The 16605-nt window shown below is 39.6% G+C and overlaps 1 protein-coding gene across 1 annotated transcript in view; it reads left to right on the top strand.

The window, feature by feature from the left end:
- Pdlim1 (PDZ and LIM domain 1) overlaps positions 1–14284 on the top strand; it is a 47795-nt gene extending 33511 nt beyond the window's left edge. The window contains exons 5-7 of the mRNA XM_003479759.5: positions 7165–7316; positions 12724–12841; positions 13751–14284. Coding sequence (XP_003479807.1) covers positions 7165–7316; positions 12724–12841; positions 13751–13934 — 454 coding nt within the window. The 3' untranslated portion in view covers positions 13935–14284. The remainder of the gene's footprint in view (positions 1–7164; positions 7317–12723; positions 12842–13750) is intronic.
- The last annotated feature ends 2321 nt before the right edge of the window (positions 14285–16605 follow it).

A 16605-nucleotide genomic window follows, 5' to 3' on the forward strand; every position in this document is an offset into this window, starting at 1 on the left:
AGAATATTTATTTATTTATTTTTTGGTATTGGGGATCGAACTCGCGACCTTGTGCTTGCAAGGCACTTATGCCGCTGAGCTAAATCCTCAGCCCTATTTTAACCATCTTTAAATGAACAGTGTGGTAGTATAACTACATATAAGTGGTGCAACAGATCTCTAGAACTTCTCTTAAGTGAAATAAATCACAAACACACATGTAAATGCTGCATTGTTTCTCTGATGTGAGAAACCAAAAGTGTAAATAAGGACCAATAGGTATTGTGAATAGGAAGAAATTGTTCACATGGAGACAGGGAAAAATGGGGGGCGGGGAAGAAGGGAAAAGTAAAAAAAAAAAAAAAACAAAACAAAAAACTGGAAACAAACTTTTGTAAATTGGGAAGAGAATGTGGGTTGAAGGGAGGGTAAGGGACTGGGAAAAAAAAAGACAAATTTAGCAAATACAGGTACAAATTCCGTATGATAAATGTGCTCATTATGTGTATTTAAAATGTGCCAGTAAAATTTGATTTAGAAAAAAAACTGAAACTCTGTACCCAATGAGTAACAGCTTTCCTCTCCTTCCCCCAACACGAGAAGCCATCATAATATTTTATGTTTCTAAGAATTTGTTAGATTCTTGTATGTGAAGAATCATGTAGTATGTGTCTTTTTGTGATTGGCTTATTTCACTTTCACTTAGCTTAATGTCCTCATGGTTCAGCCATGTTGTGGTTGTAGTATGTGACAGAACTTTCTTTTTAAAGGCCGAACAACAGTTACTCTTTTTTGCACTAAAAATTCACTGATTTGCTAAAAGGTGTTTTGGTTACTTTCACCTCTTGGGTACTATGACATGGGTGTGCAAATATATCTTCAAGATCCTCTTTAATGGCAAAAGCTGAATCCCAACCTTTTCCCCAACAAGGCGAGGATATATGCTTTCATTCAAGGTAGAGCTTGTTGTGTATTGTAGTCAATATAATGAAGCAAAAAAAGGAAGTGAAAGAAATGTAACTCAGAAAAGAAAACATAAAACTGTTTCTATTTTGTGTCCAATTGTCAGCATAGGAAACTGCAGGGAATGCACTGAAAGATTTCTAGAAGTAAGGAATGTAGCAGGATTACAACAAAGGAAATACACTGTATAGGACATAAGATAAGCAATTGGCTATTCTAAATAAAACTGCTATACCTATTTGTGAACAAATTCTTTTTTTTTTTTTTTTTTTTTGGTCTTTTTCCTTTTTATCGGTACCAGGGATGGAACTCACGACCACCTGCTTGCAAGGCAAGTGCTTATGCCGCTGAGCTAAATCCCCAGCCCCTATTTGTGAACAAATTCTTATGCAAACATGTTTTCATTTCATTTCATTTGGGATAAATGCCTAGGAGAATAACTGCTGGGCTATAAGATAAGTTACATATTTAACTTTTTAAAGATGTTGCCAAGCTCTTTTGCAGAGAGTATCTACCATTTTACATTTCCACCAGCAGCATATGCATGGTCTGGTTTCGCCATGTCCTCCCCACCATTTGATGTTATTGTTATTGTTATTTTATTTTTTAATTATTTGAAATAGACTCTCACTAAGTTTCCCAAGCAGGACTTGAACTTGTCATCCTCCTGCCTCAGCCTCCTGCAGTGCTAGGATAGCAGGCATGTACCACCATGCCCAACTTGGTATTGCTTATCTGTTCTGATATGTAATATATCTTTGTGGTTTTGGTTTGCCTAATGAATCATGATCTTTCTATGTACTCATTTGCCGTCAGTAAACCCTCTAGTCCTTTACTGGATATGTGGTTTACAAATGTTTTCTAGTCTATAGTTAATCTTTTGATCCTCTGAATAGGATCTTTCATAAACCAAGTTTTTTCTTTTGAGGGAATTCAGTTTATCAGTTTGTTTGCCTAGCCCTAGAGCTTGAGAATGTTTTCCAAAGTTTTGTGTAGTTTTACTGTTTACACTGAAGCCTTCAGGCATTTTGAGTTGATTTTTGTATAGGGAGTCAAAGGCAGCTACGGTTATTCCTGCATCATTTGTTCAAAAGACAAATCCTCCACTAAATTGCTTTTACATCTTTATTAAAATAAAGCTCAGTTGGGCATATTTTCAGGGTCTGTCTATGTGTTCACTGTTCTGTTCACTGAGCTGTCTATCTGTTCCATCATCAATACTGCACTCTCAATTACCATAGCCAGGAAAAAAGTTCTGAAATCAGGTAGACTGATTTCGTCCATGCTGTTGTTTTTCTGAATTGTTTTAACTATTTTAGTTCCTTTGCCTTTTCATATAAATTTTAGAATAATCTTTATATTTTGTTTATTTATTTACAGACAGACTGGCCTCAAACTCATGGCAATCCTCCTGCCTCAGTGTCCTGAGTGCTAGGATTACAAGGATGTGCCACCACACCAGATTAGGCTAGAATCATCTTGGCATGTGTCTGTAAAATCTTGTGATATGTTATTGTGAATTGTGGTAAACTTACAACTCCACATCACTTTGGAAAGAACTGAGTTCTCTAGTCTTTCATCTTTCAATTCATGGATATTTTGCTTGTTTAGACCCTCTTTAATTTCTTTTATTTTTGATATTTTCAGCATACAAGTCTGATAAATGTGTTGTTAGATTTATATCTACTAGAGTAAATATATTTTTGGGGTGCAAGTGTAAATAATATTGTGTTTTTAATTTCAGTTACCACATGTTTATAGCTATAATAAAGATACATATTTTTTTATGTTTATCTTGAGACCTCTGTGTTTATTTTGATGTGTTTTCACTGAGTTCATTAATTATCCTGGGAGGGATTTTGTTTTTTGGTAGATTCCTTGTCAATTTCCTTCTGTTTTGCTGAGAGTTTTTATTTTTGGTCATAACTAGATGTTGATTCTTGTCAAATGGTTTTTCTGTATCAAGTGATGTTTCTGTTAAGGTAATAGATTGTAGTGAAGGATTTTCGATTGTTCAGCTTGTCTTGTATCCCTGAGATAAACTCTAGCTGACTATGGCTTGTAATTCTTTTTGTATGTTGCTGAATTTTACTTGTTAATAATTTGCTTAGGCATTTTACACCTGTATTTTTGAGTTATACTAGTCTGTAGGTTCCTTTGTCTAAAAACTATTAGTTGAATTTTATGTCAGTGTAACTAATACTTGACAAAGTAAGCTAGAAAGTGTTCTATTCTGATACAAAGAAAAGGTTGTATTGAATGGCTGTTGATTCTTTAAACGTTTAGTAGAATTCTCTGGTTACATGAGTAGGCCTAGAGATTTCTTTCTGGGGAATTTATTTGTGGGAAATTTAAAAATTACCCATTCAGTAAATATCTTTAACGATTGTAGGTTTTCAAATTATCTATTTCTTATTGGATGGCTTGTGGTCATACATTAGGTTGTTTCTTTTTTGATTTTTTTGAGACACAGAGTCTTGCTATGTAGTTTGGGCTGTCCTTAAACTCACTCACACTCCGGATTGATACCTCTTTCTTTGTTTTCTTCCTTTGGCTTGCTTCAGTTTTATTTTGCTCTTTTTCTTGGTTCTAAGGTTGGAGTTTAGTTGAGACTTTCACAGCCCTTTTTCATGTGTACAGTTAATGATACCAGTTTCCAGCTCTACACCAGGTTAGATATGTACCCTGTGTTTTGATATGTAGTGCTTTTGTTTTCATTCTGTGTAGTATATTTGTAATTTCTTGCAGACTTCTTTTTGACTTACATATTACTTAGAAGTCTAATTTTAAGTCTTTGAGATTTTCCTGTTTTCTTTCTAATGATTGATTTTCTAGTTTGAATCCATTGTTGTCACAAAACATGCTCCATGTAGTTTTAGTTCCTTAACATTTGTTGAGATTTATTTTATGGTCTAAGCCAAGATACGGTCTTGGTGTTATGTATGTGCACACTTAATTACTTAACTGTTCTTCTTTGGTTGGGCAGAATGTTTTACAAATGAGATTCTGGTAAGTTTGAGTTTTTCTGTATCCTAATTGATTTTGTATTTAGTTGTTCTATCAGCTGTTGAGAGAGGTTTACTGAAATCTTCAGTTATAATTAAGAATTTGTTTCTCCTCTCAGTTTATCAGTTTTAACTTTTCGTGTTTTAAAGAGCTGTCATTTGATACGGATACAGTTCAGATTGTTACAGCTCCTTGCTGGTTGGCCTTTTTGAAATCATTATAGGTTCCTTTCTTTCTTTGGTGATTATTCGATCATATGTGTTCTCCGCCAGAAAGTAATGTAGCTACTCCTGTTTTTATTGATTAACATTGATATGTCCTTATTATCCACTCCTTAAACCAAAAAGTATCATGTCCCCACTCTGGTCACTTCATTATTCTGGGGAGTGGACCTTCCTTTCTGAGTTGTGGTTCCTATCCATATCCAGAGTCATGGGCCTGCTGTTTTTGGTCCTCCTGTTTTCCATCTTCCTCAACCTTTGAACCTCCTTTGTTTCATCTGTTCTTCGACTGGAGCAGGCCTGCTTATCACATAAGATCAGCAGGCTTGGCCTCCAGGAGCCTCATCTGGGAGGTGGGTGAAAGGGAATTTCTTCTTACGTTATAAAGACCACCGGGATTCCAATATACCCGGTACTGTCAGGCATCTTGCTAGGGTGGGCATGACCTTCCTACAGTATTGCTGGGGAAACTGACCCTATGGTCAGAGCCTAAAATAGAAGGAAAAATATTAAATGGTACACATTAGCTCTAATGTGGCTCAAGGAGAGATAAGAGACAAAACTTTGCATATTATATAGTTACTCCAAGGAGTTGAATTTGATAAACTGCTATTATTTTATTATTAAAACTATAAAGAGTAAGTTCAGAAAAAATGTGTCTTATTATATCCTACTCTCAGACCTTTTTCCCTCAAGTTATATTGATTATATTTTCAGAAACTACATGTATTGCATTGTTTTCTGCTGTTACAACTAAATACTCGCAAGTAGGTGCATTATAAAGGGAAGGCTTATTTATCTCACAGTTTTGGAGGTTCAAGGCCATGGTGCTGGCATTTGTTAAACTCTGGTGATCACATCACAATGGTGATAGCATGCACAAGAAGTAAAAACTCATAGTACGGCAGGTAGCTCTTCAGTAAAAGCTCACTCTCATGGTACTCAGCTGGGGTTTTATGATGGTGTGGGGTCACGTTCTCAAAGATCTGCTAGGGTGTCTGATCCCTACTCCCAATATCACCATACTGAAGACCAAGCTTCTAGTGTATAAACTCCTGGGAGACACACTTAAGCCGTGTCAAAACCATAACATATCACTGTGGAATTCTTTCTTCCATTGCTATATATGACTTCTTTTTTAAGGTATTATGTTATCAAGTTAGCATCTAAGAATTAGGGTTTGGATCTTACACTTATTTGTGAAGTAGATGTGTCATGTTTCAAATAAGATGCTTTATAAGTCACCTAGTAGCATAAACATATTATCATTATTGGAAAACAGTAATTTTTTAAATTAAGGAAATACTTTCCAAGGCTATTTGTTGGAAGAATATGTATGTGATGGCCTTGCAGTTTGAATTCTTTAATTTTTATTGCTCTCTTGGTGGCTTCCAGACAAAACATACACTAACGAAGAGGAAAAATTCTTCCCAAGAGCATTCCATGGTCTGATCTTGATTCTAAACTAGTCCTAAGTATAACAGAAAAAGGATTCATAAGAAGTAATGTAATATGTGTAATATAGATGCTATCTGACTACGAGAAGGGCCTGACTAGGTAAGGATGAAACTGGCCTCTGCACTTGTCCACCTGCCCACTGACCTAGAGGGACTCCCATGTTTCCCAGCTGGTGGAGGGAAGGAGACAAAGAACAGAACTGGCTGGAATGACTGTTGGGGCTTCCCCCACCTGCAGCCTGCAGTCCAGAGGCGATGACTTGGTGTTTCTGCTTAGCTGTCAACCGTCCCTGGCAGCAGCAAAGCAGACGTCACTTGGGGGTCCTTATTCGTTGTTGCCTGAACATGGTTAGAGTCAAGAGAAACCCTCAGGGTTTCATTCCTGTGGATTGAGTCTGCTTTCGGCTGGGTAAAGTGCCTCAGGAGGCTGACTAGGCTGCCTCACAGTTTGTCTCAGAGAGAAAAAAAAAAAAAAGAAAGGAGAGAGAGAAGAAAACTTGGGGGAAAATACATGCCTTGATTTTCTTTTAAAAAAGAATATGAACTACATTACACAGTGACTGGATGAGAAGTAAGTGTAATTGATACAATTCATTGGTCCCTGCCTGCATCCTTAAAGCTGGGAGGCAGCCTGGTGGGCTGGAGAGCACGGAGCTTTATTACTCAGGAATTACAACTTGTTTATGTAGAACCTTATCCTCCTGCATAACTTCCACTATCAACAGTCCATCTGATATTTGCTCTTCACCCCTCTGGGCATGTTGTCCTTCTGAAGGCTTCTGAAAACTTGCCTCACAGCAGTACCTGTCGTATCCTCTTCTAGGGTACCTAGAGTGATAGGAGATGGGTGTTGGAGGTGAGGTTTCCTTGCATGGTCCCTGAACCTGAACCATTTAGAGTTTGCAGAACTCTTGTATCTTTTAGTCATTTATGTGAAGAGTTTCTCATCCACTTATTTTACTCAGTAAAATGAACTCTTGTTTCCCTCACCTGTAACTTAGGTGGTTACCTTGGTGTTACAGCTGAGGAGATTTAAGCTCCCCGTTATGAGAATTGTGAGGAGCTCAGGGAGTCAGGGAAGACAATTGGAGATCATTAGGAAGATGAATGTGATTTTTTTTTTTTTGCTCATGAAATGATGCTTGTGGCCCATATAGGGAGATTTAACTGAGTTATTAGTGGTCAGGTTATAGTTAATATTTTCCCTCTTAAAGTTTCTCTTGACATAGTGTTGTTTTTATAATTTAGAAAGAAGTAAAGCATTCCCTTTCCATGGGATTAAGCCAAAAGTAATTAAATTACTGAAACTGTTTGCAAAGTCTCTTACTACGTTGAAGCAGCAGCCTGTTCTGACCATGAGGAAACCTCACAATTTAGGCAGGTCTGCAGCTGGATTAAAAGAAATGGGTGGCTTTTGCTTACCTTTTGAATCAAGGTATTTTTGCTTGGAGAGGAATGCCGGGATGGTTTATTTTTTATTTTCTTTTTATAAATTCTGACATGTCTTAATACATTTCTAAACATTCTTTTCTTTACAGGTTAGATCATCCTCAGCATTCAGGCAGCCTCATCATTGATAAAGAATCTGAAGTTTACAAGATGCTTCAGGAGAAACAGGAGTCAAATGAGCCCCCCAAACAATCCACATCATTCCTGGTTTTGCAGGAAATCCTGGAGTCAGAGGAAAAAGGTAATCAGCTCTACCTGCAGCCAGAGGTTCTTGTTCAAGGTCTGCTCTGTGGGTTAGTTGTTGCTTAAGACAGGTGAATACAAACAAAATAGGTAGAGAACAGTGTACTTTGAAAGACATGAGGTTTTTTTTTTGTTGTTGTTGTTGTTGTTGTTGTTTTTCCTAGAGACAGGATCTCACTAAGTTGCCCAGGCTAGCACTACAGGCATGTACCACATTTTTTCTCCCCTTCTGGTACTAGGGATTAAACCCAGGACCTAATGCATGCTAGGCAAGAGCTCTACCACTAAGTTATACTCCTAGCCCTCCTATGGACTTCTAAAATGCTAAAAATTGCTAACAGAGTAGAGGAGAGTGTGAGACCCCTCTTCACCATGTCTTCTGACCCAGTCCTTATTTTAACAAGTTCCATCTACTGTGGATCAGCAAGCCCGTGAAGGCAGGTTCCTTTTGGGATCATGGGTTTGTTCTCACTCTAGGGTAGATGGACTCTTAAGGAGTTGACAGTCCTGGTATGTTGGTGTCCTTACCCTGTGTCCTTAGGCTAGTTTCTAAACCATTCTAGGATCGATGTCATTAAACCACACATTAGCATGACTGGCACAGAGTAGACATTTCATAATCATGCTGAAACTTCATCAGGAGGCCTCCCAGATCATATTAGGTACTCATAGGAGAGCTCTGAGTATGTCTTCTTTCCAAAGTATCCATCCCTGAACAGGTGCTTTTGGAAAGGTACTCTTGGAAAGGATACCTGGTGATTTTGGTTGGGAGATGGGCCTAAGTCAGTCTGCAGCCAACTCTGGGCAGTTCACAGGGTCAGAGCTCAGTGCCCTCTCAGAGGGCACTTTTCCTCAACCATCCTGCTGGATTCATGACATCATGGGAAGTCCTTCTGAAGGTGAATACACCTAACATTGGGGCTACTTCCCTCATGCTGTGGGTTCTTTAGAGAGAGTAGCAGTTTACTCCCACAGGAAATTAGAAAAAGTGTTTCTTTTATGCTAAAAGATATTTTGCTATGGAGCAGTTTTCCCTTTTGCTTATAGAACCTGTGGAGTTGGGGAAAAAAAAGAGCCAAGCATTGTATAAGTCCAGAACTAGCCCTGACTGACAAACAACTTTGGGTTCAACCTTTTTTTTTTTTTAAATTTTTTTATTTTAAACAGGAAAAGGGTACAAGTAATACAGAATTTCAAAAAAATAAACAGTAAGAAATCACTAGTTAATAGATTAAATATTGTCATCTTAGAAATAGTTGTTCAAATTACAGAATTAACATACAAAGTGGACATTCATACAGTGAGATTGCAAACAGTTCTGTTCAATGATCCAACAAAAACTTAGTAATATGGTTTTCTCTCTTACACACTCAAATATTCATGCAGTTATATCCTTTAGAGTACTTTCTTTTCCTCTCTTTACAATAACAATTACACATTTTGGGTTTTATTACTATTTGGGTTCAACCTTTGAGGGTGATGAATTGTGTCGAAATGTGAGGGAAACAAGGGTTTATTTTACTGAGTAAGTGGGTGGGAAACTTCACATTACTGAGGCATTCAGTTATCCTGGGATATTGATGCTACAAAGCTCATCTGGGCTCACAGAACAGGATCAGAGGAGGAGTTGCAATTTTATGCGCATCAGGATCTGGACTCCTTCCTTCTATGCCTTATTAACCAAACCCATGGCTTTTGTGCTTCAGTGACCTTGAGGTCCTAAGCGGCAGCTATCCTGCCCATTTCCAGACGTCAGGGAGGAAGGAAGGGACAGATTAACTTGGGAGTCCCCTTTCAGATGAACCTGCTTTCTCCTTCCCAGAAGTCCCATACTAGTATTCCACTTACATTTTACTGACCAGGGAATTGAGTCACATGGCCACACCTGATTGTACAAGAATCTGGGAATTAATTTTTTATCCCCCAATCTACATACCTTCTTGGCCAAAAGAAAATCAAGATTTTGCTGAAAAGGGAGAGAGGGATAAGAGATCTTACAGCTGTTGCCATTTCTCTGTGTACTTGCATTTCAATTTGCATTGAATGCAAGAGAATAAATTGTCGTCTAGATACCCATCATATGCAGGAAGCTCTGTGGGAAGGGAGCTTCAGTGCTACTTTCATTCGAGATGAAATGGTCAAGGCTTAGGGCAGTGGCTGGTACATGGTAAAATCACCCAATGCGAGTTAGGTCATTTAGAAAGGCCTCTGCTTCAGAGAGCAGCACTGTAGGTAAAAGACGCTAGCATCAGGATCTGCCTCAGGGCTGCCGAGACCTTGAGCAAGTTGCTAGTCTAGAATTTCTAAGCCCTAATGCCTGAATGGGTCAAGTGGGACTCAGAACATGTACTTCACTGTTTAAAGGGTTAAGAAGGCAGTGTGTGCCTGCAAAGTGCTGCATGGTTAGTCAGCAGGGCACTGGAAAGAGGCTTGACTGCTGCAGGTTTGGTATAAACCACCTGAGATTTATTTAGTGCAGTTTGTCTTGTTTAGGATGACTTCATCCTCTGTACTAGAAAAAAAGGGTGTTGGTTTCCCCACATTCATCTTGCTTTGGATAAATTCTTAAATTTACTGGCAAGAGGAGACTTTATGTTTTTTAATTGTGATGAAAAACAGAACAGAATTTATCATTATGATCCTTTTCAAATGTTAAGTTCTGTGACTAAGTACATTTACATCATGATACCATCACCAATGTCCTTCCACAGGATTGTTGGTTCAACAGTATCTTGTCAAAATTGAAATTCTGGAGTTAAACAATAACTCCCCAGTCCCTGCTCCACCAGTCTCTGGCCACTGCTACTCTACTTTCTGTCTCTAAATTTGACTGGAAAAATCCTCATGTAAGTGGAATCATATTTGTTCGTTTCTGACTGATGCGTTTTACCTAATGTAATATCCTCAAGGTTTGTTCTTATAGCATGTGTTAGAATTTCCTTTCCTTTTAATAACATCCATTGTATGTATATACCACATTTTGTTTATTCATTCCCTTGTGGAAGGAGGCTTTTAAAGAGTGGAGATAGAAAAGGAAACATCATTACCAAGAACACATGGTGTTGGCGGTAGGTTCCGGAGGAGAAAGTTGGAGACTCGTGCAGTAGATACCTGGGCTCCTTTTGGCTGATGCCCCTGTTTCCAGGAGGATCCACCAATGGTCTGGAGTCTAAAAGACGTTACCAGTGCTAGGTTAAGCATCCTGAACTTGATTCTGTAGGCAGTGTAGAGGTGTGGGAGATGATGGTTGAACAGTTAAGTGGACAGAAAAACAGCTGTGCTTTGTTTAAACAATTTTTACTTTTTGCCAGAAACATATAGTATGCAAAGGTCACTTGAAGAAGAGACATTTGGAAATGTTTGTACCTGCCTGTAATTCCTAAGCTAGTTATGAAGCAAGGAGGAAGAGATTTGTTGAATTTCCAATTGGCTGAGTAAATGAGGGAAAAATATTTCATGCCAGCAGGTGGCACTGCAGGACTGAGGAAGCCCTGGTGAGGGCCGAGTCATTCATACACAGGCTCATCAGCCCCAGTTGTGGCCAGCTGAAGTCAGCACTTGTCTCTTCATTCCTGAACAGGGGTTTTGGAATCTCCTGTCATGAAATAATTTCATGCCCCTCCTCACCTTCTTCCCTTCTGTCTTTTTGCACTGTTTTTCCTTTTTTGGTGATTTTTCTGCTGATTGAATTATATGAAAAAGACAGCTCATCATGGAGTGTGTTCCTCCTGAAGTTAGTTTTGCCTTTCTGCTCTGTCCAGAGTGCAGATGAGCTGCTGTGCCCTTGCCATAGGGTAGGCGGCCAAGCACCCGGTCAGCTAGAAAGCCAGTTTAAGATGTGCGGAAAAACCACCCAACCAAGTCCTTCTGTGATACCTCTGGGAGGGGTTGTGATTCAGATGAGGTATGTGAGGAATTTGCCTTGTGTGCAGAATTTAAGGGGGCAATAAAAGAAAAAAACAGTATGTTTTTAATATCATATTTTTAAAAGATCAAAATTAATGCAAACAATCAATGATGAATAAAATTAGGGCAGTAGTCTTCTTCTAAAGGAAGGGTGGAAGATTTGGGAAAGGCAAGAAAAAGTGCCTTGGGTTTGGGGACATGGAAGCTGTAAGATTGCATCCCTGATGCACCTACTGACCAGACAGAACTAAACCTTCCACAAGCCATGGAGCTTCTGTTTTACAATAATAGAACCCCTAGGGCCCCTGAATCTCTTTGCAGCTTAGGTTTTACCAGGTGGGTATGTGTTTCCTCATTGTGGGAGGCCAGGCAGTGGTGGGGGCACTTGAGAGACTGTGCCGTAAATACACATCACAGGGCTATCAAAAATTCAGGTACTGCTTCCAAATACTTCTTAGAGAGTTTCCTGCAAGGCAACAAACAGTAACTCAAGCTAGGTCTCACCTTGTGTTACAAAGCAGTGGATACCTCACATTGCACTAAGGGCTACTGATCAACAGTAGCATTACCAGGCTTGGAAGGTGTGGACCTGACACCCAGAGTCTTCCCGTTCTGAAAGGAGAAGTACTCTCTGGATCTTGCTGTTCTCATGGGAAAAAGGAAGAAGCTACATGGGGACACAGCAGTACCACACAACTACGCTTAACGCTTCTACCTGAGGGCTCACATCCGCTCACCTTCCATTGACCGAACCCCGTGGATGGGGAAGTGTACTCCACCAAATGATATTAATAGCTTACCATTATTAATAGCTATTATTACACAGGGCTCTGTCTCCTAAGATGTGAGCTAGGCTGTGGGTAGTTGGCATCCAGTAATACGTGCTTATTTAATATGCATGAGGCTAAATGCCAAAAAGCTCCTGCTTTTGTATATGATTTCATCTGGTTGCTGATAGCATGCTATACTGGAATAATTTTGTTCTTTTTGTGGCACAGGTTTCTTTCTACATTTACATTGTCTTTTATCAGATATGTTTATGTTCACTTATTTATTATATTTTGGAAGATATATGTAAAGTTTCCATATCAGTATATATATAAGTTTAATCAGAATGTAAAATAATTTGTGTTGTGAGGGCTGAAAATGTGCCGGGTACTATAAAAGGGGTTTATACATTTTAAAAATACTTTTTGTATGACACTGAAGAGAAAAATGTTCTGTTTTATAGAAAAGGAAACTAGGAGGCCAAAGAAATAGTTTACCCATTATCATACACATTTGTTTGATTTCAGTACTCATGACATTGGCTGAGCACGTGTTGTATCATCTGTCTTATCTTTTTTTTTCTTTTGGTATGGGAGCTCAAACTCACAACCTTGTGTTTGCCAGGTAGATGTTGTGCTACCGGCTCCAACTATATTTAATGGCTTCAAAAGATCTCAGCAATATTAGTGCATTTCTGCACCTCTCAACAAATGTGAATGTTTTCATTGCAGGGGATTCCAACAAGCCATCAGGATTTAGAAGTGTTAAAGCTCCAGTCACCAAAGTGGCTGCATCTATTGGAAATGCTCAGAAGTTGCCCATATGTGACAAATGTGGCACTGGCATTGTGTGAGTATCTGCTTCTCACTGTCTATGGAGGCCCTGAAGGTGGAAAATAGAAACATGCAAAGTCTTACCGGATACTCAAACAGAGGGGAAGGTTGAAGGTTCTTCTTGCCTTTCCCAAATCTTCCACCCTTCCTGTGGAAGAAGACTACTGCCCTAATTTTATTCTTCATTGATTGTTTGCATTAATTTTGATCTTTTAAAAATATGATACTAAAAATGTAGGTCATAAATATGTAGGTCATAGTTTGTAGAGGTTTCCCTCCGTAATCAGCTGGCTCCAAGGCAGGGTGGCATGGCAGAGGGTCATTGCAGAGCTGGCAGGAGGCAGCAACCGATGAGCAGGGAGTGACGGCAGCAGCTATCTTTCTGATCTTTATATTCCACCCTTAATCCCACCATCGCACACCCTAGATCCAGCCACCTCCAAAAAGCCCACCTTTGATCATGTAAGGCTTTGGAGGAACATCTGGATACATCTAGTGACTAGCAGAGACAAATTCTGCCTGGAAAAGAGGAGCAGAGGCCAGGAAGTCTCTGTGTTCCAGGGCCAGGTGGTGTGGGTTTTCCCTTGCTGTGAAACCCTTAGATTATTTATGAACATGTACAACCAGAGGAAATGAGACTGCTCTGTGGAAATGAGAGGGGCCCCCTGAGACGTATTTATCATATGCATGAAAATTCCCTTTTGCACTCACAATCAGAGGCTGGTTGGGAGGCTGTTTTGCCTTTTGGGGTTTTTTTGTACCAGGCATTGAACTTACAACCTTGTGCTTGCCAGGCAGGGGCTTGTGCCTTGTTTTGCCTTTTGATAGATGAAGCCCAGTGCCTGGTCACTGAAAGGACATTGTGGAGCAATGATGCCACCTGCAGGTCTAGTTACTAATGGTGCCTTCTTCCTCACCTTTACAGTGGTGTGTTTGTGAAGCTGCGGGACCTTCACCGCCACCCTGAGTGTTACGTGTGCACCGATTGTGGTACCAACCTGAAACAGAAGGGCCACTTCTTTGTAGAGGATCAGATCTACTGTGAAAAGCATGCCCGGGAGCGGGTCACACCTCCTGAGGGCTATGATGTGGTCACTGTGTTCCCCTAGTGATCCAGCACGCTCTGCACTGACAGCTCTTTTCCAGCTGGCCTCTGCTTCACCTGCTGTCCACGTGCTGGGGCCCTTTCCTCTTGGAGAGTTCTGTGCTTTCCTTGGTTTTAGCTCTGCACATAAAACGTTGAGTCCCCTCGTAGGCTAACTGACTCACACTGTGTGATACCTGCTTTTAGTTACTGGAAAATGGTTTTATTCTCTGGGCCCTTGCCGGCAATATTGTACCTTCTTTACCTCAGTTCTTTTCTGCTGCAAATGGACCTCAGTCACATTTGAACCAGCTCAAATTGAGTATGTCTGATACCGATTTTGTTTTACTCAATAAATTTATAGATTGTAAAGCACCATGGTGTCTCTTATCCTTTAACTTTTTTCCCTGCAGCCTGCCTGGTGACATTTCTCAAGTCTCTCTCTTGTTTTGGGCTTTCTACTTCTCATATTTGTAAACCTTCCTCACAGGTATGAGGAAACTGGTATTTGAAGAAGCTATGTTTTATGTGCTTTAAAGCTTGCTCCAAATTATTTGATAATTCTGGTTTTAATGAAAATCCGTTTTCTTTACATTTGCTTATTCTGGGACTTATCTGAGGAAATGAAGGCTTCCCAAAAAAACAGATGGGAGCTCTACCAGTTGGCCTTAACATGTTCTTCAGTAAATGATTTTGTAGGTTGATTGTTGCTGTTGTAACTGCTCTCCTCTGGGAAAGGAGCGAATGCAGGGACATGGGTACCAGTGGCAGAGAGCTCAGGGAAATGGCGAATGCCCTTATCACAGAAGAGACCAGAAACTCTGGCTGTTAAGTCTTGAGTCAAGATCTGCAGTCATGCACATTATCTCCTGGTGACTAGTCTCTGATAGAGTCAGTGACTCAAACAGTTCCTACCATTTTTCTAGAGGCCAGTATGAAATGTTGAGAGTACTGGACAAGGAACTCCAGTCAATCTTCCTTTCCCCAAAAGGTCAAATCCATTCTTAAGCAGTGTGCAAAGAAGACTTATTGATAAAGGGACAATGTTAGATTTCAGTTGCTGTATGAAATACTTCAGGTAACCAACTTACAAAGGTTTATCTTGGCTTTCTGTTTTAGAGGTTTTAGATCATATTGGTGCAGCTTCTGGTGAATGCTGTTACTGTTAAACATAACCTTTGCAGGTGGTTTATTTTTTGACCAAGTTAAACAATGTCAGCATTACCATTGCTAAGTGCAAACTATCTGTGTAGTTAAGAATCTCTTATTTCCCATAGCATTTGTCTTATAAGACTATTTCCCACCAAGAGGAATTTAAGATTTTGCCTATTGTGATTCATGCTGACCATATTTATCTAATTGTCTTTTTTTAAAAAAAACTGACACTGTATGGAAGACAATGGAAAGGACACACTAGAATATCTTCATTCTGACCTGCAACCACCCTTTAAACTTTCAGATGATTTCTTAAAAGGGGAAATTATGTGCAGGGTCATGTACTGTAATCAAACTATTCTCTCTGATTTGGAATGTACCTCTTCCACTTTTTGATTTAATTAATTTTAAATTCCTTCAGGATTAAGCCAACCCTTTCCTTCAAACAGATTTTTCTGATTGTGCAGTGTTACATTGTCTTAGTTACTTAGTTACTAGGAAAAAGTACCTGATACTTGAAGAAGAAAAGATTATTTTAGCTTTCAGTTTGTAAAGGTTTCTGTCCATGGTCCTCTAGCCAGGGTCCCTGCAAGGCAGGGAAACATGGTAGAGGGGCATGGAAGAGGAGAAAGAGTTCATTGCACATCTTTGGGAAACAAAGGCAGGATCAAGGGAGGAGGGAAGGACATAGACCCAGGGCATGCTCTTGGTGAGTTACCTCCTCTAACTAGGCTTTACCTACCAAATCAGATTTATCTGTACTCATAAGTAGACTGATCCACAGGTAAGTATCATGCCTTCATGTTCCAGTCACCTCCCAGAAGCTTCAAAGTGCATGTGACATTGGGAGGGCATCTACATGTAAACTGTAACAGATATGAATGCTACTCTCCTTTGTTTCTATGCCCTTGGCTTCACACGTGGGACTCTAACCTCTTTTCCTCTGTAAGGAATGAATCCTCATGAGAACTAACCCTCTTTCTCAGCCTTATTGTCTGAGCACTCAGCTCAATGCCTTATGAAAAGCTGACAGTCCACTGATATGTGCAGAGTGTGTGTAGAAATGAGTGCCTCATTGCTATCCAGTAAAATTATGATGCAAGACATGCATGTTTAAAAATTTCAGATAGCCATATGAAAAAGTTTAATTTTAATGTTTTAATACTACATAACAATCCATTATTTCAACATGTGCCTCAAAACTACATTTCAGGTGCTCAGTATGCACATGTGACTTGGCATACTGGATAAGACAACCTTAAGCTACCTTAAAACAAAGTTATGTTGGGTTTCAGCTTCTCTTCCAGGCACCATATTTTTTCCTTTGGTCCTATATTTTACCATGTCATCTGTCTCCCCTAGTGTTTTCCTTATTGTGTTCTTTCTCCTCTGGTTAGGGCCACCTTTTGAAAGCATCTTTTTATTCTTCCTGGCTAAACTCTGGGACCTGTTCTTTCTTGTCCCTCATCCAGCTCATTCACCCAGAAGCATTTTCACCACTGCTTACCTAGCGCTTCTCAAAGTCGCTGCTTTGTCTGCCA

The sequence above is a fragment of the Cavia porcellus genome, unplaced genomic scaffold (assembly GCF_034190915.1).
Source record: "Cavia porcellus strain 051 isolate PalLab524CR breed Dunkin Hartley unplaced genomic scaffold, mCavPor4.1 scaffold_2, whole genome shotgun sequence".
In the NCBI taxonomy this organism is placed as follows: Eukaryota; Metazoa; Chordata; class Mammalia; order Rodentia; family Caviidae; genus Cavia; species Cavia porcellus.